Source organism: Caloenas nicobarica, chromosome 3 (genome assembly GCF_036013445.1).
Source record: "Caloenas nicobarica isolate bCalNic1 chromosome 3, bCalNic1.hap1, whole genome shotgun sequence".
NCBI classification, from domain to species: Eukaryota; Metazoa; Chordata; class Aves; order Columbiformes; family Columbidae; genus Caloenas; species Caloenas nicobarica.
In genome coordinates, this window is record NC_088247.1 from 84,732,804 (window position 1) to 84,756,548 (window position 23,745).

Genomic DNA, 23,745 nt, shown 5'->3' on the forward strand with positions numbered 1-23,745 from the left:
GAACCATTGTGTGATTCGGTGATTTTTTTTTTTTTTTTTTTTTTTTAATTCCCATGACTAAGTGCTGTTTGGTTCATAAATCTCCTTTAAATGTCATTCTTGTGTTATTTTCTGAATAGTGTATTTTAATAATAATTCTGTTCCCTTTAAGGCATTGCCTTTCATCTTCAACAACCAATACCCCTCAAAAAACTCCAATACCTGTATTTCCCAAATCTATGGTATTTTATATAGAACTTTTAAAGTATATTTACCATAAAATCAGATTATGTTCTAATACAGTATCTTGATAAGCGGGACAGCAGCTTGGATGCTTTTAACCTTTGCAAAGATTGGCATTGCGTTAGCTCCTAAACTGCTGCTTTTTTTTTTTTTCCTGAATCTGTCCACTACTAATGAATGAGGGACTTGACCCACTTTTTTGAGATGATTAGGAAGCAGCTTGTCTGGCTCTCTGCAAGTGTGGTTTACTGACTTAAAGTGTAGCAGTTACTAGAGGGAGGAAAAAAAAATCAAACCCTCTGGGTTTTTTTAACAACTTCCTTCATACATCTTTGCTTCTTTTTATTAAGCAGGAAACACACTTTTTATCTTTCTACGTGCTGGAAGAACAATGTCTTCTCAAGCTTTTTCTCCTTAAAATGAGAATTTGTCATGTGTTATGATGTTCCCTTTGCTAATGTTGACTTTTCTGTAGAGTACACCAAACCTATACAGGTTCTCTCCTTGCGGCTAAGACGAAAACAACACTGAATATTAAAGATAAGCCTTAAGCTGGGGTATTTATGCACATATAAGTCTCTGTCCTATTAGTTTCTTAGACTTTACAGAGTTCAGTGTATTAGAAAAAGGCATTCTGCCCCTGAGATGTCTTATTGACTCTGCTTCAGAAAGTCAGTTGCTAATATAGTTTTGTTGAATATGGCCCTGCAACTTACTTTATATGGATAATAAATGTGATAGTAACACTTTAAAGTGGAGAAGAATGGGATCTCTGAACTGAGAAGGAATTTGTTGTCACTGCACTAATTAGAGGCCATCGCTGGTTTTACTGTTAGATCCTCTCAAATGTTTCTACAATGACAGTTTTTACACATATACCTTGCTCAGACAATTAGCCTTACCTTCTGGTGTAGAATAAGTAGTATTTTCTCTATTCTAAACAAGCGGCACTGCTGCCAAGCCCATCTTGTGAAACTGAAGTACTTTGCACTGGGAATACTGAAGTCAGATATGCTGGCCAATGCAGCTGAGGCATCTGTTCTGCAACTTGTGTGGAAATCAGCGTTTCTACTTTGGGCTTCCTTAGCACCACGCGGGGCGAAACTGTGCCCTAGAGTCTTACAGCGCTTTCCTACCCAAGACATGGACGATGTGCAGTTGTGCCCAAGACGTGCTTACCCAGCTGCTGCAGCGCTTTAGTGATGCTTCTGCAGGTGGCAGCTTTGGGAGGTGGCAGGTACTGTTGTAGGTTCCGTATCTTCATCCATTGTCTGTGGCAGTCTCAAGCTTTCGTGATGTTTTCAGTGTTGGGGACTTCTAGCAGATATCAAAAATGGAATGAAAAGTAGCGAGCAGGGAGTGAATGCAACTAGTTATCTCAGTCATTATGCTAATTAGAGGCAGTTGCCAATTTAATTGTTAGGTTCTCTTGAGCTGCTGTTTAGTGTTGATGGATGCTGTTTCACTCACCTACTGAATATTCAAACTTAGGATGATCTGCTGGTCATTCTAAGAGATGACAAATGCATCAATTATTTTCTTTTAGAATTTTTTCTTTAAGTAGTCTTTTCATTATTTTTTTCTTTTAAATATTGTAACTATAATTCCACAAGATGAGAAAGTTAAACTGTTGCTGCCTACAAAAAGAAAATAATCTTCTGAAGTATGGGGAAATGTGTGCTGTGTTTTTCCTGCTTCTCATGTAAATTGTTAACTGTCTTAGAGTGGAAACTGTTTACTTTGTCAATAACTACCTCCTGAGTTCGGCAATAATTGGCAAGGTATACACTCCTCCAGTGGATTAAATATATTGGCTAAACACTGTGGGTTCTTCGGAGTTTGATTTTTTCACGTGCAAATTCTTCACGTAGTGTCTGGAAGCTATGGTGATCAACCTTGTTTTGCTGCAAGACTTTCCTTGCCTTTGCCTTCATAAGACGCACTTCTTAAAATCCCATTTCAGAGAACTGGCTTTGACAACGTTCTCTGTAGTTGGTTAATATAGGCGTGTTCTTCTAAGATGCTCGGGATGTAGCCTCTCAGTTCTGCAGGTTTTTTTACCCTTAGAAGTGGGGAAGAAAATACTCCATGTAATAAACGCACACCTATCAAAGGAACTGGAAATATAGAAGCTGGTTTTGCTACATGATTCAAATTTTTATTCATGTGAAGGGCTAGTCAGTATTTTTCAGAAATCTGGACTAAAGTGACAAAACCCAAAGGTGGAGACAAAACTCTATACCCCACCTCTATTAAATATATTGGATGACTCCAGTCTGGGATGGAGTTAATTCTTGTATTTTGTTGTTTTGAAGCACTTTTGTTTCATTGTTCTTTTAAGAATGTTTTCTGAAATGTTAAACAACCTTTTATTAATAAGCAATGTAAAAGAGCATGATGAGCACATAGCTTTAGATTCACAATAAAATGTTGCATTTGTCCTGTTCTTACGGTTTTCTTGTCTCTTTATCAGATAAAATATCCAAAACTAAGAGCCTTTTCAATAAACCTGAAGCTGTTTTAATTGCCGCTGGTTTAAAAAACTAAAATTAGGTGTTGTATACCAGATGATGGAACAATAAATATGTAAATACCTCATTTAGTTTCTAAAGGACATAACTCAAGTTCTTAAAACTAATGTAAACAGAAGTACTACTTGGGAAATAAATATGCTGAAACTGAAAGTGTGTGCCTTAGTCTTGCTACATCACAGTGAAAACCAGGAGGTTTAATGTAACTAATTCTGGTAGTCATGCTGAAGTCCAGATAAAAGCTATTTGGAGCCAATTAACTTGATATCAAAATGGCACCTTTTCTTTTGCTGAGGGGAGAGTGTTGCTATTATTTTTGAGGTAACAATCTGAATTCTTCACTTATCCTCATCTCCTGTTTGCAATTCTTTCTAGCTATTGCCATTGTCTTGAGGCTGCATCTGGACAGCTAATGATTACTAGTGCTTTCTGTTCTTACATCCTGAAAACAAGCGACTGACCAACCAATCAAAACACAAACAACTGGGTTAGAGGTGTTTAATATCACCTATCTGGCAGCACTAGGGGTCTCTCAAAAAGCAGCCATGACCACTGCCTTCAACATATCATTGTATCTACCACTGTTAAAACAACCAAATCAAATATCAATACAACAAAACAAAACAAACCCAAAAAAACCCAACATCAATGTTCAGACTTAAGTATAACAGCTATTACTGCTTCTGTCAGGCATTAATTCCTTGGGACAGGAAGACACCATCGTTGTCTATGCGGGATAATTATATAGTGTCTCTCTCGGTTGAAATGCTACTACTTGGAGGTAGATTCTGAACAACTGAAATTATTTTAATTAGCAGTTTTGTGTATAGGTTATGGATATTCAAATAGACTTTTATTCTTGTAAAGGAGATGCTCAGATAAATTTAGCGAAGAAACAAATGCCTGAAAACAGTATCACAGCATTTCCCGTGTTGAAATCTAGAGATTATGGGTTTGGCAGCATAGCCTGGTCTGAAGTATGTGAGACTAATCAAAAGATAAATCTTTTCCCAGCCAAGATGGTGTGAAATGAGACTCCATGCCTAGTGTCAGGCATATTTCAGATGAGATGTGTTTATTTCTGTATTTTAATGTTTTAAGTTTGTCAGAAAAAAAGTGAGGGAAAATTAGTTCAAAGGTTTTTTTGTGTTGTTTGTTTGTTTTCACTCAAGCCACCTTTCTGCAAATTTCCAAATACTTTGTAAACCTGTGAAATACAGCCTTTTTCTGGCCCTGGAACAGACACAAGTTATGGAACCTTCTCTAAGTCACTTTTTATTCTGTGTGTAATGATAATACAGAAAACATTACATAGAGGTGAAGGCAGAAAGATGTCATTTAACTGAAATCTACCTCATGAGATGCGAGTGATTTATTTGTGCTGTGGTGTAGCTAAAAAAAAAAGTGGGAATTTCAGAAGCCTACAAACAACTTAATGAGCAAATTGTGTTATTTTTACTAAATGTTTTTGAGTATTCCACTTTTTTTGCAAATATATATTGCAAGCACAGTATGTTCTAATACTGTAACTTCTATTACTTTCAAATCTCATTTTAGTTATTTCTGTAAGACCTCAAACTTGCCGAATTGTAAAACATCCTTGAAGACTCTTGGTTTTGTTATACGCAGAATACTAGTATCAGCTGTGCTATTAGTTCTAGTATTTCTCTTCTGTGGATTGTGGAAGTGCAATTTCTTACAACTGTCTTCCTCTTCTGGGCAGAAATACACTACAATATGAAGTAATCAAAAAGCCTGAGAATGTGTCAATAATGAAGTAATCAAACAACTCTGTGGAGCATATTATACAGATAAAATGTTACCCCTGTTGTTCATCTGACTTACTGATTTCCTGGTTAAATTTGAGAGGAGGCAGCAGCTGCAGCCTCTGGAGAGTTTATAGACCACAACATTGCAGTTGGGATTCTCTTAACATGTCATGCAAATTTTACAGACTGCAAACGGATTTTTTTTTTTTAATTTTCCCAAAAACTACTGTACACTAGGAAAAAAAAAAATCTTCCCTACCCAAAAGCTTAGAATAAGCAGGTCTGAGATATTAAATACATGTCTTATGGAATACAAACCTGTCCAGGCACTCCTAACCAAAATATTTTGGTGTGTTTCACAGAACAGATTAGATGCCAATACATTTTTAACCACTTTAACTATGGTCACTGGACAACTGAGTGGACCATTAGAAGACCCAAGACAGGCCAGTGTTACAGAAGGTTGTTTCAAGTATCTTCCTAGGCACAATAATATGTCTTTTGATAAAATGTCTATCTTCAATTTTTATTTCTATCTCTTTTCATGTATTTCTAAAGGCAGTAAGTTGTCTTGTGACTAAATCCTTCTGTACATTAAATCCCATGCAGGTGTTTTGTAACCCCATTTTCCTTAACAGACCTATCCTAACTTGCAAGAAAATGTCAGACCTATATTTTGTTCCTTCTGACAGAAACTATTGGGCAGTTTAGTGGCCTGCTAGTCCGGTCGCTCCAGGGCATTATTAACACCTCGCAGCCCTCGTGTCCCCTGTTCCACAGCCTCAGTTAGCGCTCACAGTCCCTCAAACGCGGCTCTGTATTGTTCTTCCCACAAAGTTCGCTCTCTGGTATCTTCATATCACAAGAGGCCCGGGGCCGGGCTCGGGCTGACTGCAGATCGCTGCTGCAGGTGACGCAGCCGCTCTTTTAACACAGGCCTGGGGGCTTCAAGAGCCGAGTTCCTGTGGTTCCGACAGCAACTGCCCTTTCGGAGTTTTCCGTGTTGCTGGAAAAAACACCCGCTCTGAGCGATGCGCGCTGACCGCCGGTCACGCAGAACCCAGCGGCGGAGAGTGACGCCGTCCTGATCTCAAGAAGTATTTTTGTGTGGTGAAACAAAACCGTCCTGGCGGTTTGGAGCGTCGCGACCGCCACGACTGAGTCCCGCCTCCGAGCTCCCACAGACGACGGGCGGACGGGACGCAGAGCGCGGTTGGATGCGGACGGGCGACTCCCGGAGAGCGGCCCCGCGCGGGCGCCGGGACGCGTCACATCCGCTGCCGCGCGCGGCCTTACGGGTCCGTTCGTTGCCGTAGCGACGGAAGCCTCCTCCTCCTCTTCCGGCTTCGCATGGCGCCGTCTCTTCCGGTGCGGGGAGTAATATGGTGAGTGTCCCCTGCTTGGGGGGAGGGGGCAAGTTGTGCGTGGGAACGGAGTGAGGAGGCTGGTGCTGCTGCAGCTCCCCGGCGGCGGCCTCTGCCGCGGCGGCGGGGCTGGTCAAGGCTAGAGCGCCCCGGGCCCGGTGCCGGCCCGGCCTGGAGCGCCGCCGCCGCCATCCCCATCCCCCGCCCCGCTCCTCGCGCGCGAGCCCCGCCGGGCCGGCGGTGACGTGGCCGCGCGCGGGGGTGCGCCCCGCCCGGCCGGGCCTCCGGCGCGTCCAGCCGCGGGCGGCGTGACCCGTTACCGGGAGCCAAGCGCCGCCGCCTGCCGGCGGGGCGGGCAGCTGGGGGAAGTGACCGTTCGGCGGGGCGCGAGGGGCGGGCGGGCCTGCCGTGGCCGTTAACGGTTCCGGGAGGGAGGAGCGCGCGCGCTGTGGCTCTCCATGTGGCGCTTCCCCTTCGGACCTCCCGCCGTGCGCGGGCTCCCCGGTCAGCGCGGGCTCCCCGGTCAGCGCGGGCTCGCCGGTCAGCGCGGGCTCCCCGGTCAGCGCGGGCTCCCCGGCCGCTGGGCAGCCGGCGCTGCGGGCGGGTGTCCGGGGGGGCTGCTCGGCTGGAAGGCGCGGTGTGTGTGTCCGGCCGCGTAGCTGCGCTGTGGTTCGAGTCTCAGCCTCAAGAGTTTTCGTTCGGCACCAAACCGCACAGGGAACGGGAAGTCGCACCAGGAGAAGCAGGTGATAGTGCCCCTGTGTCCGGGTGTCAGGGGGAACTTAGGGCTGTTACTCCTGGTACGTACGGCTCCCTTCCTAAGAAAGACAATTCATTCTTCTGGGAATGACCACCATGTATGGCTGTTCAGCCGGGTATCTAAACTTTCCATTTTTATGCCGAGCACAAATAAATTGACATCAGTATCAGTAGCTGCTACTGTCATCTGTTGGCATTGTTGGAGCAGACGCTCATTGCAGAAGTAGTTCTTGTACAGCTGTTCTGGCACCACACGGAGCTTCAGAGGCTGAGGGGTGGGGTAGCTGTCCTGCTCAGCACAGAGGTGTTTCTCTCCATTGTGTTGCCAGAAGTTGAGAAGTCAGAGGACCTTTAATGCCAAAGTGCAACATCTGCTGAATTAGAGCTCGCTTCCAGGGGTGACATATGGCTGGCATGGGCTGCACAAGGTTCTCGTCTGTGGTACAGAATACGCAGCTTTAGTGCACGGTGTCCTTCAGCAAGCAGGGAGGTGTGGCACAGTGCAGTTTGCCAGCGGACATAGTGCTAACGGCATGGGAAAGCAATGGGGTTAAGGTGGTAGAGCACCCTTTGTAAGCAGGCAGTCCACAGCCTGTTAGAGGAGCTTTCCAAAGTGTTCTGTCATCCCAAATGTCCTGAGGGAAAAAAAATATAATCATGTAAGGATTTGCTAGTAAAGTAAATGGTAAGTGCCAGCCTTTTGCCACAGGTGAGCTAAACTTGGCTTCTATAATACTGCTTTTTAAATTAATGGCACCAAGGCATACATGTATTTCTACAGATAGTATGAAATGCCACCATGTTTACAAGTGTGTCTGTAAGCTGAGTCTGTTTTGGTGACCAGCCTGTTAGGATGTTGTTTTGTCTTCTGCTGGCAGTTACAGATGTGATAGCTTACAATCAAACCTTATTTCGTCTAGCTCCAAATCGCTGCATATGACAGACCACCCATTTCAGGTTCACTAATTTCTTTTGCAAATTAGAAGGGCTTTTTCTGTGGGAAGCTTACTTCTTTGTGGGAGGAGTAGAATGGAGAACAACTAACTAGAAGCTTGGGCCCTCTGAAGAAGTGGGCATGGTTGATGAATTTTTCTGGTGGTCTGCTCCCTGTCCTGCTTTGAGGAGAGCCACGTAGCACCTCCTCACTCCCATCTCCTACATGCACATACGTCCCCACCACCCCTGGAAAGGGTTTATCTGCGTGTAACTGGAAATTGGGAGAGGGAGCACCTACAGTGAGCGCATCTAATGCACACATTTAGGTTAAGCCATGACTGAGACTGTTTGTATAACACATCATGTTCCTGGCCTCATGTCCACCACTTTACAGATGATACTAGGATTGTTTTTATTTCTCTTTTGGGTTCTGATTTATGTATATGTGTGTGTCTCTATATTAAAAAATATTTCCTCGGTTAATAAACCAGTTAGCTTTGGGTAGGAAGTGTGCTTTGATAAAGAAAAGTATTTGTTTTCAGAATATCTGTAGTAGTTTTTATTTAAATAAAAGTAAAAAACCCCACTCTTTAAATGGTATTTTGATTTGTTTTTCAGTAAACTTGAAATCTGTGTTATATCTAAATGAAGCTTGATTCTAAGTCATTCATCATTTTCTAATATGAAAACCATGTAAAATGGTTATAAAAATATTGCTGCATTTAATGTTTACATGCTATCTCTAGTTAACAAAAACCTCATTCTGATTCTGTGATATAGTTATGAAAATATTTCATAAATGCAGATTTCCTTTTTGCTAATTTAAACTATGGCTTCAGTAAAATTTTCAATTAAACTTTTTTTTTTTTTTAAGGGGACGATACACCTGTTCCGCAAATCACAGAGATCATTGGTTGGAAAGTTAACACATGAATTTAGGCTGGTTGCAGCAGATAGGAGGGTAAGTTTTTCTTTTAAAAGTGAGTAATAATAGAAAAAACATTAGCTGTGATAAGCTAAAAACCATTAACTTGTGTATATTTTGAGAGTATTTATTTGGAATTTTCCATCTGTGCTTAAGATAATTCCATCTGTGAAGCTGGATTTCTTCCTGTGCATTGTCCCTGTTAATTAGTGTTCTCCAGAACTGTGTTTAGATTTAATGCGTTCAGTAGAACTGTACACTGAATATGCACAGATGTTTTTGGGACCTAAGTTTCAGCACAAAGAGAGGAACCCAGTAATATAAAATCATCTAAGTCTGTCTTCACAATCAGATGGTGTGTGCTGTAATAAAATGCAAACATTATACAGGGCTAATTTTTTAGACCAAAAGGCATTTTAAGCACTGTTTATAAACCAGTTTTGAGATAATCTGTAAAGTTAAAAGTAGAATATGGGCTGCTTGTTCTGAAATGAGTTATAAATTTTTGGGAGGGAGGAGAAGCCAGTTCTGTTTGCATGATGAAGTACTGCAATATTGTTTTCTAAAACCAGATAGATATATTTTTGTCGTATAAATTTTGGAAGAAGTAAAATGCAAATTTATTCTCATCAACAGTCCTGGAAGATCTTGCTGTTTGGTGCTATAAATTTAGTATGTATTGGCTTCCTGCTGATGTGGTGCAGCTCTACAAACAGCATAGGTAAGTGTCTCTCTTACTGAAACTACAACCGACTACCATGTGATTCTTGGCCTGTGAAATTCCAACATACTAAAAAAGTGAAGTGCACAGCCAGGTTTGGAAAGTTCTTCCTTTTGGTTTGCCACAGTCATTTTAGAGGCATTTCTCACAGGTAAGCGTGGATGGGTGAAAGTCTGTCAAAGTTTGCAAGGCATTCAAGACTTGCTGGTCATTTTCTTCCTGCAGCACTCTCTTTACATTTAAGATTGAAAAAAAATAGACTTGTAAGCTAGTCCTCAAACCTGTTCCTTGTATAAATAGTACCAGTGACACATAGAGACCCTCTGAGTTGAATGAAGATGTTTGTAGTGGGACAAAAGGCTTCTCCAGTTCCAGGAATGCTCCTTTTCAATATTATGTTTATTTTCTACTTTTGTATAAGGGGTCCAAGATGCTTCTCATAATCTGTACTGAAAGTAGAATACATTGCATTTTTAGTTTGTGACACAAGTTTTCTTGCAGTTTCAAGATGGGTCAGAGAAGCAAAACAAATGAAAAATTCTGTTGAACCTACTTTTCGCTGCAGTAATGCACATAAGAGATCTCTTGCTTGGCAGATGATATGTTACTAGCAGATCTCCTGAATTGTCTGTATATAAATTCCGAGTCACAACTTAGTCACAAGTTTAGTATCTTTTGTATCTGGGCATTATTACATGCTTTACTAGAATTAGGATTGCCATAATCAACCTGTTTATGAAGTTCAATGTATTGGTGCGCTTAGGACATTCATATTGTAGACAAATACAAAAGACGGAGAGACTTGCTCTGTCAGCAGAGGCAATTTATGTAGACAGAAGATGAAAAAGAGATGCACAAGAGGGTCTTAGAAGAACAAAAGTGATTTCTGCATTGAAAAGTTATATTAAATTTTAATATTTGCTTTTTTTTTTTTTTTACAGCTTTAACTGCTTACACATATTTGACAATCTTTGACCTTTTCAGGTGAGTGTTTTTCCCATTTAGTCTCACTGCTCATTTGTGCCTGTCTTTGTATATTTCTATGCATATAAAATTTATGTACAGATACAAACCCATATTATTTAGAGTCATCAGTATAGAAACACTGATTGGTTTAAATATATCTTAAATGAGTGTAAAATTGTACGTCACAATAAATAGATTATGAGAAACAGCAAAACTATATTGAGAATGACTAGCAACAAATCAGTTCAGTCATGGATTACTCTGTGCATAACAACATAAAAGAGAATCTGGCATCAAGCTGTTATCTGGTGGTCCATTCAGAACATTTCCCTAATGCAACTGCCATCGGTTCTGAATTATCCCTCAGCTTTAGCATCAGGAAACAAGGAGTATCTAATCCTATTTCTATTTCAAGAGCTAGATCCTATGCAGTCTTCCAACAAGTTCCTTAGATACCTGTTTTTAGTATTTTTCCTGTTTCCTAACGAAATGATATTAAACTACTTTAAGTATGAAAGTTCTGAACACTTTTGATAATATTGATAGTACAGACATGAAATATATTCAGTTATTACCCGAGATGCACATTGGTAGCAGTAGTTGGGAAATAAACTGCATAAAATGCATGTATTTTTTTAATTATTAGCATACATTATCTTCCTTGCTAGTTCATTAGCTTATAAAAAGTATGGATCAGCTGTCTGCAGTCTGTTTTGCTCACTACTTATCTGACTGATAGTAAAACATTTGTAAATAACAGCAGCAAACATGCAGAGAGGAAAATGAATGGTTGATATAGGCACAAACATACTTAACTTGATCTGTGACTGCATTAGAATTGTGATGTAACTTCAGCGAATCTCATCTTTCTCAGAATTGTGTATCTGCTGAGTTTTGTCATCTTGACTCAAAATACCTTTTTCACCTTGGGGAAAGTTTTGATGTTATATTTTGTATTTGTATAGAATATGATTTTTTTTAGTTTTAGGAAAAGATGGAATGCCCCTGGCACTGACATGTTAAGTTATGTAGGGGATAGACTAGAAGATTATTGAAACTTGCAGTGATCTCTTTCAAGAGTTTTGATTTGCTGTAAGGGAGAACAATGCCTAGTAATTCTGCTGCAAAAATCAATTTCTGGTTCTTTCATTTTTGTCATCTTCCTGGTCATTTATAATAGTCTTACTGAATATATGAATTTACTGTTTTGTGTATGAACAGTATTATTTCCTCTGCTTTTGCTTTTACTCCACACAGCTGTGGATCAGGTTGGAATTTCAGATGTTCAATATGAGAGAAAAACTTCAAAAGAAAATAGCAAGAGACTGTTAGTGAGTAGCCAGTTAAGTGAGAGCTTGTGCAGATTAATGCAGCCAAAAAAAAGGAAATCTATTTTGACCATATACCTAGACATTACACTATGGAAAAGAAAGGCAGCACTGGTCATAGCCTGAGACCTATTGCAGGGTGGTAAATCTAACTCATGGTATATCTCTAAAAGAAGGGTTCAATAGAGAGCTTGCTTCACTTTTTCCCTGGGATACAATGGAAGTGACACAAATGTGACAGTCCTGTCATCTTGCTTATCATTTACCTTCTAACTTAAATGGCCTTTCTCAGGTTACAGTATTTCTAGGCAAGTTCTTAAAGCACATGTAAGAAGAGCATTTACTGGGTGTTTACTTTGTTGTTCTCGTAGGCTTTTGCTTTGTGCTTTTCATTACTCTGCATGATACCAGCCACTATTTTCTCAAACCACCTTTGCCTGTTAGTCAGATTCTGGTGTACCTGGTCTCACATGCTCCAGGTCCCTTTCAGAAAAAATCATGGAATACATCCAGATTAAGCACTGGTTGTGCTGGTTTGTTTCAGGACCTCAGTGTAAAAATGCACCGCATTTGGAGTTAAGGTAAACTTGATTTAGGTTGAGTGATGTTCTGTATTAGAAGAAGGTGGGCAGTACCTTTGTAAGCACAGCACACCAAAGGTGCAGCATTAGGCTGTCTCCTGGTGTAAGGAAATAGCGACTAGCATTCTGCTTAAATTATTTGCTGCCCTTTTTATGGGAACAGCTGAGACATCGCTGTGCAGCCTCAGTTTTATTCCCAAGCTCAACCTTTTTCTTGATTCACTGGCACCCTCGTTGTGACAGTGATGGAGGTGCTGAGTTCATGGTAGGTCATGGTTATATTAATTTGTTCAGTTCTTATGGGAGAAGTATATATTTGTAGATTATCCAGTTTGTAAAGGCTGCAGTTATCATAGTCTAATTCTCTCCCTTTTTTCAGTTTAGTAACATGTCTAATAAGCTACTGGGTAATGATGAAGAAACCCAGCCCAGTCTATTCATTTGGGTAAGTACTAATAACAAGATCCAGTGTTTGATAATACAACATTTCATATGCTGCTGACTGTCATTGCCTGTATCCCCTAACAGCCATTACTCACTATCTGTGCGTAAAAGAGCCTAAAAATGAGGAGACCCAAGACTGATGCTGTACAGAATAGGGGAGGGATAGGAAAAAAGAATTAGAGAATGCTTAATTTTAAGCTGTTTGTGGTAAGTGGAGTGCTGGCTTAAAATAAATTGAAAATGATGCCTATTCTGTAAAGCATCCACTTTCTTCCCATCTATTTGCTCTTGAAAGAATTGGAAATAGTAGGTCTATCCTGCTGGTTCCTGCACAGACCAGAATGCATTTGATGCGTTGTGTTAAAGAAATATTCTTGATGCTAGGTTTCCTGTAGCATAGTCTCAGACATCTGTGGTTTAAAAAATAATTTAATCAAAGGATAAAATAAAAAATAAATTGAAAGGTACAGCAAAGAAACAACCTGAACTGGGGGCCTCTCAAGGGGAGGGACCCTGGCACAAGGGGCTTGGGCTTTTAAATCCTCAGAGTCCATGCAGCTGCTCTTCACGCACTGTCCACGCAACTCTTGGTCCACTGGTAATGCTGGGTCTGGGGGCTTCTTTTTTTCTTATTAGATTTTCTTCCTCTGTCTTCCAGGCAGCTTTTTTACTGTTCTTATCTTGATAATTTGCAGCATATGCTGACAGTGTTGCCTGTTTATCTCCTGGTACTGGTCTTTAAGGCCCATCCATCACCAACAAAGCAGATTAAGATAAGTTCAACACCTGTGGCCTACTCATGCTACTCATGCTAAAATAGGTTATTCAGACAAACGAATACAGCTAAAAGAACAGAATACAATTAAAAAGTTAGTTGGATTAAACTTATTCTGCAAGACATTGTTCAATGTTTCTAAAATTATTTCTCAAATTTCAGGTTTGAAAGGTTTGAAGTTCTAGCTGTATTTGCATCTACGGTTCTGGCACAGCTTGGTGCTCTTTTTATACTGAAAGAAAGGTAGGGATATGTACCATTTTATTTATTTTTTTTTTTTAATTACGTACGAAGATATTACAGTTTGAGCAAAAGCACATTCTACAAATACTATCTGTACAGAGACATTGTAGAAACAATTCAGATTTTTTAAAATTTTGCTAAACCTTACTGCTTACTTACATTGATTACACTATATGTAGGCTTTAGATAAAATGATAGGAATTGATAAATATAATTAAACAGTTTTCAAGGAAAAGACTTTGTTTTTCTAAGAAGCATATTTTCTGAAAAGTTCAATATTTCATTTAATGTATTTCCGTATGCATCTGTACTTTTAAAATTCATTAATAAAGTTGGGTGTGTTTTGTTGTTGGTTTGGGTTGTTTTGTTTTATTTTACTTCAGTTACTTCATGAAGTAAAGCCACTTTGTAATATATTAAGGATCTGGATGTTTAAACTATCAATTTCATCAGTCCCTCAAAATTTGCTCAAGTATTAATTTGACATACCATCTACACTTGGAAGCTTTTGTATTTCAGGAGGTTAGCCAACAAAATTATTTTAGTCTTTAAAAATGAAGAGGCTTTTGCTAATATCTGGAATTTAAAACAGAGGCAGTGTACCTTCCATTTTTCTATTCAAGGGCTCTATTTTCTCTATAAAGGGCTATGTTAACAATTTATCAATTTTGTACTATAGGTTGATCTGTTGTATTGACAATACGCTGGAATTAATTCTAATAATGGTGCACTGTCAAAGCCTCCAAGTTTTCAAACATCAATTGTAGGAATTTCCAAAAACTTACTGTAGTTTTTTTTTTCTTACAGCTGAAGCTAATTTCTTATTTTACTGGTGGGTAAAAAAAGATTTGTATCTCCACTACAGCATCCAGCATCTACATCCAGTATCTTTTGGCATGTTCATTTACAAGTATCTTTTTGTGTAGGCAGCATTCCTGGTAGCTAGCACCTACGTGACACAGTTTGAAAATAGTCGGAAAATCTAAATTACACCCTGCATCGTCTTAGCGTTAAATTGTTTCCTCACTTACAGAAACTGCTGTGTTTATTTAAGCAATTCATTTTTTTGCAGCACTGTATCTGTCAGTATTTGTTTATGAATTTGCAGATAATTCTCCATATGCTTCAGGTATCAAGGTTTTATTGCATTAATATAACTCTAATTTTCAATTACTTTTGTAGTGCAGAGCGGTTTTTGGAACAACCTGAGATACACACGTAAGAAATTATTTTGACGTGTAAAATGATAGTTTTTTCAGTGTCTCTTTGTGTTTCTGATTCTTAATCTAGCATGTATTAATTATGCAAGAACATTTAACACCAAATTGGTTTTAGTACCTTGGCATTTGTTTCAAACTATGTGTAAGCTATATTGCAACCAGTTTTTTTCAAGGTACGGTTGAAATGTAATGCACACGCTCTATTAAATAATGATTTCACTGTATGTTGCTGATTTTGCTGGCTTGGTTACTGTCATTTCTTACGGAGGCCTCTTAGGAGGCCTGGTGTGTGCTGGGGAAGGATGCTGTGATCTTTAGAGAACTGAAGGTGTTGCAAAGAATTGGGAAAGGAAAAGAAGGTGTAATGGGACAAATGGCTGGGACATGGGATGTATGGTGAAGTTGTAGTTCTCCTAGGAAAGGGTAGGGGCGTAGGGCATAATTCCGTAGAAAACTAAGCTTTTTTTTACCTCTACTGCTGAGGGGACAATGTATTTATATCATCAAAGAACAAATGTGTGTGCATATATGCAACTAGTTAAGAACTGTTACTTAATATTATGAACATTATGTACAGCCTAATGTGATAACACTAACATACAAAGTTCAGTGATGTCATATAACCCTTAAAATGATAATATGCTGCCAGTTATTAAGCATTACGCTAGTTTATCTTACTCTTGGTTTCAATCTTGGTGAAAGACATCAAGCAAAGTATTTTGATACTGTTACTAGCAATTAATAGCTTGATATGTATATATTTTTTCCCCTTTCTAGGGGCCGACTGCTGGTTGGTACTTTCGTGGCTCTCTTTTTCAACTTATTTACAATGCTTTCCATTAGGAATAAGCCTTTTGCTTATGTCTCTGAAGGTATGTGATAAATTAATCTATAACAAGAATTGGGAAAATATTTTAATGTTCCTATTTTTATCAAGGTATAACTTGTCTGGTAACTTTCTTAACTAGTGGGTATATATTACTGTTACCTCTATTAATATAACTATGCAGTTTAGAATTGCCATCCAAATTTCAACTCTAGTTTGCTTATAGGGCTCTCTGAGTAGGATGTAGTGATTAATATGATAAACTGAGTATCATTTTAATGCTGAAGTACCCTTTATTTTCAGTCTCTTGGGTACAACCATTGAAGGTCATCTGACAGATATCAGAACTTTGAAGATATTTTATGGATATATTAATGGATTAGAAATAAATTAATGCAATGGTTCTTCTCAATAGCTCTTTTACCTGGGACTTTTTCACTGTGAAGCAGGCTTACAATCATTCCTGCTAACTGTACATTTTTAATATATTATACTTTATATTATATAAAAGGTAATTATGATGGTTATAATCTGCAATTATATTTGTATTTAATCAGTTCAGATTATCATGAGAGACAGGCATTTTACTTAATGACTGGAAAAGTCAGGCTTTGTTTTTTTATTTTTTTTTCAAGCGACGGTGTATCTGTTCAGATACGTTTGTTAATTGACAATGTATTGGGTTCTTCCATTAAAATAAAAATTTAAGTGTACTTTAAAATGGATACCTTTACTCGTAGTAATTGTATTCCCTTCTTTTGCAGCTGCCAGCACAAGTTGGCTTCAGGAGCATGTTGCAGATCTTAGTAGAAGGTAAAGCTTTATAATGTTTTTCAAAATTGTTAGTTTCTGGGAGGCAATGTTGTCTTTTTGTGTATAATAATGATTTGGATGGATATTGAGGTGTAAACTGTTGTGTATCACAGCTTGTAAAATAGCTTTACCTACTGTAGGTCTGGTGTATGAGCTCTAGAGTAAACATTGTCTCATAGTTCTCAGATATATCAATTTAATTGAAAATACATCTTTCTGCGTAACTTCCCCCCTGAATGTGTTCAGTACTTGGTATGTAATTCTCCTTGGATGAGGTGAGGTAAACTATTGTAGCTTTGTCCTGTACAGACTTGAACTGCATTTCTCAACAATCATTACCTGAAGGGTGTATTTTGTAGTAATTTGTATTTATTTAGGCTGTGGGGTGGGCAAATGACTAGGATCGTTGAAGTGTGATATATGAATCTGGCTACTCACTGGAAGATAGCTATAGAAACTCCTCAGCTGAGCAGCGGGAAACCAGAATGTCTCTATTTTTCAGAGGCTGAAGCTGTGTTGCTCATTCATCTTGTCTGCTAATTCTCGTTTGTATTGGATATCCCAATACGAGATGACATTGTTTGCAAATAGTTTTGTCAGATATCAGAAGTGTTTATTTTGAGCCATACATGTTCTTCCAGGTACTTACGCTGTCAGTATCAAAATAAAGAAGTTAAACCATATTGGATAGCATGTTAAGTATGCTGCAAAGCCCATCTGTTCCTGTGTGTTGTGATTTTTGTATACGATTGAGGAAAGCAGAGAATGCTGGCTCATTAAACAGAACAATTGTTTTTATGTGGGTATAAGGTATTATGTCATCAGACTCAAATTCTGAAAAACAGCTTTGGAAGACTAAAAATAGGGTTGCCCAAGTACCTGGAGTTTCAGTGTAAAAAAAGAAATGTGGATAGCAATCACAGACACTAGCAGAGTTTTTCTTTAACGATGTAGTAACACAGCGTTACGGGGAAGGACACGGACAGAAAACTTGAAGGGCTCCCAGATCAAGGGTCTAGAATTACTACTGGATTTTGACATAACCTGTAGATAATTATGCCAACAATTTAAAAAAATATATTAAGTTTGGTTAGTACATATACAGCTATTTCAGATGTGTCATCTGAAGCAGTGCTGATTACAAAATATTGGCACCTGTATATAATTATGTTGATTAAAATTCTTACAGGAGCAGACCAGCTTGTAATGTCTAAACATAGGCTGGTTCTAAACAGCAACAAAACATTTTGTGTTGTCATTTCCTTCACATTTTCCAGTACGTGACGTGCACTTACATTCACTGGGAAGGACAGAAACCTTTTTCACTCTTCATGCTGTTACTGATAGGAGATAGCTATAAAAAAAATAACTTATTACAACATTCCCTCATGGGTTTTTTGGTCTGCTCTTATTCAGCTAGCTGGTCTTCTTCCTCTTTTCAGCTTCCATGAATTAGTTAGATTTGGCTTTAGAACACTTTTGCACACCAAGGTGGCAGGTGGGTTGAAGACTAGAGATATGCAAATCCCCCCCCAAGACTTACATATCTGTAATAGCAATATCTGAACCTGTAAAGCACTTGTGCACAGCTGACACATCTAGCTGTGTTACCAGAAAATAGAAAGTAGCACAAGATTTGTATTTTAACATGTAGAAAAACTGTATAAAGATGAGTGTAGTATAACGTTTTGTGGATGTGAAGATAGACTAAAAGGAAATTTAAGATGCAAGAGGTATTAGTTTTGGATATAAGGGATAATGTGACGTGGATCTAGACTTGATTAATTTTTGCTGCCATCAGACAGAACTTTGAGCAGAATTAGAAGGGTCTTTTCAGTCCTCAGAGACATCATTTGCTGTGACTGCAAGGTGTATTTGAAGTCAAATGCTGAAATAGTGGGTGTAACTCTTAAGTTTTGAGGTAATGATGAACAGCTGGCTGACCACTGTTTTTTCTGTTTTGTTACAGTATTTGTGGAATCATCCCAGGATTGAGTAGCATATTTCTGCCACGAATGAACCCTTTTGTCTTGATTGATATTGCTGGAGCTCTAGCTCTTTGTATTACATATATGCTCATTGAAATCAAGTACGTAAAATCGTTGTTTAAAAAAAAGTAACTCTTTTTGTATCCCATCTATGGGAAATTGCATTTTTTACATGAAAGGAGTGATCTTATCAAAAGCTGTATTTTGTATGAATGGGATTGCAAGTCTATGAATACATTCATCTTTTTTCAAAGATGTATAGTTCACATGAGATTAGTATGTGTAATATTTTGTAAGTGTATGTAATTTAAAACAATGAAAAAATCAAAAGAAAATTATTATGCTTTTCAAAAATGTAAATACATGTTTTCTTTAAAATTACTCTTTCTCTCTAGCAATTATTTCGCTGTAGACACAGCTTCTGCTATAGCAATTGCTTTGATGACATTTGGTACCATGTATCCCATGAGTGTCTACAGTGGGAAAGTACTACTCCAGGTAAGGCAATGTCACAAAACACGTTTTTTTTGTGGTTTCAGTTTTGTTAAATGTCTGTATTTTTTTAGAAACATAAATTAACCATTTGAATAAGTGTTCCAAGGGGAACTTGTGATATGCTAGAGAAGTTTTAAGGGCCATAGAAATAGGCATCATGAAGTAATGAGAATTTATTGTGTAATGCCATTGGTGTCATGTGTATTTAGACCAGACTTAAAAACTCTCTTACTTAAACAGGGCCAGTTAATTTTTATTATAACTTTTTTCTTCTTTTGCTTTTTTTCCCCTTTTTTTTTCTTAAGACAACTCCACCTCATGTGATTGGCCAGTTAGATAAACTTCTTAGAGAGGTAAGTCAGTGTATAATACATGACAGAGAGTACACAACTAACATTAAATAGGCATTCAGGAGTATGAAGAGGTTTTGTGAGTAGTCCAGGAAGATTGCTAAAGAATGATTTTTTTTTTTTAATATTATTTTTTAGCTGCATGCAGAAAATATGGATCTTGCTATCTAAGATAACGGTGTCATTCAGGTATCTAGAACAAATCTGTTGAAGTAGTGCAGGCTGTTTTTATTAAATAAATTCAAGATACCATTGAAGAGGTTTACAAACATGAGTGTAGGGAGAAAAAGGTGTACAGGTGGCTGTTTACATACAGGATATCAACTGGAGAAAATATTGCAATTTGGCAACAAGAGTTATTCAAAATGACGTACTTAAATTCACTTTTTTAATGGATTTGAATGTCTAAGGGTAGCAAAAGTACAGTAGATGAGCATCAGTGGCATCACAAACAGACATCATCCATTCTGTAGTATGGAAGCTTTTCTTTCACAACTGAAAATGCTGTATTATTCAGCTACATATGAAAGTACATTTCCAAAAGGATTTGAAACATTATTTCTAATTTATATTCATATTTCTGGGTGTTTGTGTAAAATTAGGTTTCAACTTTGGATGGTGTCTTGGAAGTTCGAAATGAGCATTTCTGGACATTAGGTTTTGGCACTTTGGTAAGTTATGTCTTTAGTGTCTTTTTAGCCTTTAAAAAAGAGTTGTCAGTTACTACTTTAAATTTTTTATTTAAATAAAGAGATTTCTTCTGAAATCTTAAATATTAAAAAAATTGATGGAGTCAGTACTCAGTCCTTATGATGTATTGCAAAACTTCTCTTCCTCTGTCCTTTATGGTTTTTTAAAGCTTTGTTATTGGTTAATGTTATTAATGTATATTGCAGCTCTGGATTAAAGCATGCATTTTGCACCTATAGAATTTCTTTATGTTGCGACAGCCAGAAAATTAAGATTCTTAGAATTTTTCTCTACTTCTGAATTCTTCCAGTATGCTCTGCTTCTTAAAAAAAGTTAAAAGGCAGAAGCTCTGGCTTCCTAATGTGAAAACAGCTTTCAGTTTGCTATTCTGCCACCCAAATACTGGATCACAGCATTGTTGTATTGATCACAGATATTTACAAAACCTTTGCATCCATATTTACCTGTTGACATCTTCCATATTGGAGTAGAAACTTCCCGAGACCTGGATATGTTTTCAGCCACACCATCTGATGTAAAAATGGCGCTTAGAGCACAAGCTGTGAACCGTGTTCTTTATTAAATATGAACTGAATATGTGAGGGGTTCTGTTTTGTGTCCTGTCCTCTTCTGCAGCAGTAGTTCAAGGTAAATGAGATCTAGTGTCACTGAGAGAAAGGCAGGGGCAGCCTGCAGTTATACACATGTCCAGGAGAAACTCTCTGACTGAGTTCCACAAGGGGCATTGCCTCTGTTCTTGCTGGAATGTGTCTGCCATGTGCGTTGTCCTCTTGTCAGCTCCAACAGCACCATGATGACACTCTTTTCCTAAATTTGGAATATGGAGTTTGTCTGCACTTTTTCTTCTTTTGGGCCAACTTTTTTCCTGGCTGTTGCCTTTCCTTTCTTTCTATCGCATATTGTATTTTATAGTTTGGCTTTAAGACTCACTTTTCCTCAAAGATGACCTTGATGTGTTCATAATAGATCAATGCATTAGGAAAGATCAAAATGTGTCCTAATTATGGAATTATTAAATAAGTTTCTCAATTTAGTCTCCACTGCAAAAGGTCTTTGCGTAATTCTCTGCAGGATAACTTACCTCTTCTTGAATATATATGGAGAATCTTTATTGAAGCAACTGTTAACAGCTGACTTATTTTTATCACTTTCTAGGCTGGATCAGTACACGTCCGAATTCGGAGAGATGCAAATGAACAAATGGTACTTGCCCACGTCACCAACAGATTATACACGTTGGTGTCTACATTGACTGTTCAGATTTTCAAAGATGACTGGATCAGACCTACCTTATCATCTGTGCCTATTGCCAACAATATTCTGAACCTTTCGGATCATCATATTATTCCAATGCCACCTTTGAAAGCTGCTGAGAATTTGAACCTTGTTACATCCACTCCAGCTAAGCCCAGCAGCCCACCGCCAGAATTTTCTTTTGATACACCAGGCAAAAATGTGAGTCCAGTCATCCTGTTGAACACTCAGACAAGGCCCTACGGATTGGGCTTCAGCCATGGATCCGCGGCCTACAGCAGTGTACTCAGTCAAGGATTTGGAATACCGGGAACGGGAGCAACTCAAGGATTCAGAACTGGTTTTACAGATGTCCCAAGCAGATATGGAACAAACACTCGTGGGCAACCCCGACCATAATAAACACCGTTATTTATTGTACTTAAGGGTATTGACTTAATTCTTTTATTACCCAATTTTTATAAACATTTGGAATGTCAGATCATTCTAAATGGCTGGGAACAAGTGCATTGTTCATATTCATGAAATGGTTAAATTTCCATTTTTTTTTCTTTGCATCAGCAGTAGCCTGTGTAATGCCGCAAATATTTTCCAGACTTATAATACTTTACAGGTAGTTTTTATAGAGCACCTGTTTCTATACAGCTTTTTATTCACTTTTCTTTATTTTCCCAGAAGGTATTGAGATAAAGCACAACTCCATAAAAGAGTAAAATTGTGACCAGGTAGCATTTTTTTTTTCTGATGAGAATTTCTTACTGAATGCTGAATAGCTGAGAAAATAGGAAATTGCAGAAATACACGTCCCAGTTTTTAAGAGCTGTTTTGATTGCTGTATTAAGCCATTTTTTGGCAAAGTCACAATTAGGTTTTGGTTGCAAAAATCCATCAGTATTCATATTGTGACCATTGTGAAGACAATCTGACATTTCAGATTCTAATTTTGTGAGACCATGTTTTTACATTTTTATCGATGCTTTTATAGAAGTTCAGATGGTTCAGCAACCATTTTCTAGTTGTAAGTATTTCATATTCTTCTCTGGTATTTCTTCCTTTTTGGTTTAACTGCAAAATTATTTAGCAATATACTGGGAAATAAAATATTTCAAACTTAAGATTTTAAAAGCACCTCTTTTTTATGATTAACCCTATTTAAGATACAGAGCAGATGGCTGTATTGTTTCTGAAGCCAGTATTTCGTTTTTGGCTATGGAAAGTATTCCCTCATTCGATTGTGACTTTGTATTTTTCCTCTTTGTATTTTTTCTGTAGTTTCAGGAGAAAAATACCTATTTATATATCTGGAGTACAGGTCAGTGATCACTGACAGTTCTTAAAGTCATTGCTAGTGCTTCACTTTTGGGGCACACTTGGAACAAAACTGCCTAACTTGTCTCTGCTTTTGCATCATCGTTCTGCTGTACGTCTAGAAGGCCGTATTTCTTCAGGGTCTTTCTCAGAGAGCTCTTCCCTCTGCGTGCTTGCTGTTTCTTCACTGTTCTGAGAACAGGGAAAGGCCTTTTAGAAATATTTTTTTTTTCCTGTTCTCCTGTGCAGTATGTGTCTCTTGATTCCCTGGCCGATACCTTCTCTGCGCTTTCTTCTGCATCTCTTGGCTGTTAAGGAAGGGTTTGCCCCTTTCGATTATTTCACTTGCAACTCAGGGTGCTATATATTGGCTTCCACCTTGTTAATCTGTATACTGAGTGTCTCCATTTGTCCAAGGTGGTTATATGGAGCTGTAGTATCTCAGGGACTCCAAAGATATTAATGTAACCTGAAGATAATGGGTGTGATAGAGAAATCTTTCTCTTGTAGGTCTGAGTTGAGAAAAAACAGCCTTCATTTGAATTTTCAAGATCTGTGGTCTTTTCACACTGGCCGAGGATTTCTTTTTCTGCATAAGGATATTGCTCTTTTTCTGCATAAGGACATTGCTTTCCTCTTTTTTTTTTTTTATTTCCCTGCTCCACTACCTGTGTTTCTCACTCCAACACATGGAGGAGGGCAGCACTCTTGCATAGAAGCAAGGTGACATTCTGCATGAAGGTGTCTTGCTGGGATGTTTTAGGCTGAGGTAATGTCCAGACCGCCACTGGTGTACAGTCCGTGTAAGCTACAAGTAGGGAATCTATTTGTGTACTTCATTTGCAGCAAGGGTAACAGTTCCACTGCTGTGTTAGAAAATGGAATTATGTGGAAAATTTGCATTTAAAGATTACAATGAGCTTGTAACAATGGGCTACGTTTCATTCAGGTCAGTATTAGCTCAGTAATCACCTTTATTTTCATTACTCTGTCCTTATGTGTGGTCTATTACACGTGCTGTTGCTGCATGGGAATTCGCTGAAGTATAGAACACTTGAACGGATTCTCTGTACCTCTTGTGTGCTGAACTAGACTGCACTCTGCAGCATCTGCAACACCTTAGAGCCAACAGAATGTTTACAATATACTACTCCTGTGTGGCCTATTTGAGAATTGTTCCTTACTCCAGTTTCATAAGCAAACACTTGCCCTTTTT

The 23,745-nt window shown here is 38.4% G+C and overlaps 1 protein-coding gene across 2 annotated transcripts; it reads left to right on the top strand.

The window, feature by feature from the left end:
• The first annotated feature begins 5,823 nt into the window (after positions 1-5,823).
• On the top strand, positions 5,824-22,259 carry SLC30A6 (solute carrier family 30 member 6). Of its 2 annotated transcripts, none has more exons than XM_065631898.1 (14): positions 5,824-5,907; positions 8,456-8,542; positions 9,143-9,227; positions 10,169-10,211; positions 12,482-12,547; positions 13,484-13,564; positions 14,747-14,782; positions 15,562-15,656; positions 16,375-16,423; positions 18,393-18,512; positions 18,807-18,909; positions 19,212-19,259; positions 19,859-19,927; positions 21,123-22,259. In XM_065631898.1, the coding sequence occupies exons 1-14, from the start codon at positions 5,905-5,907 to the stop codon at positions 21,618-21,620; spliced, it is 1,383 nt and encodes a 460-aa protein (XP_065487970.1). In that variant the 5' UTR covers positions 5,824-5,904; the 3' UTR covers positions 21,621-22,259. The 2 variants fall into 2 exon arrangements, with proteins under 2 accessions (XP_065487970.1, XP_065487971.1); XM_065631899.1 differs by lacking the exon at positions 5,824-5,907 and adding an exon at positions 6,659-6,686.
• The last annotated feature ends 1,486 nt before the right edge of the window (positions 22,260-23,745 follow it).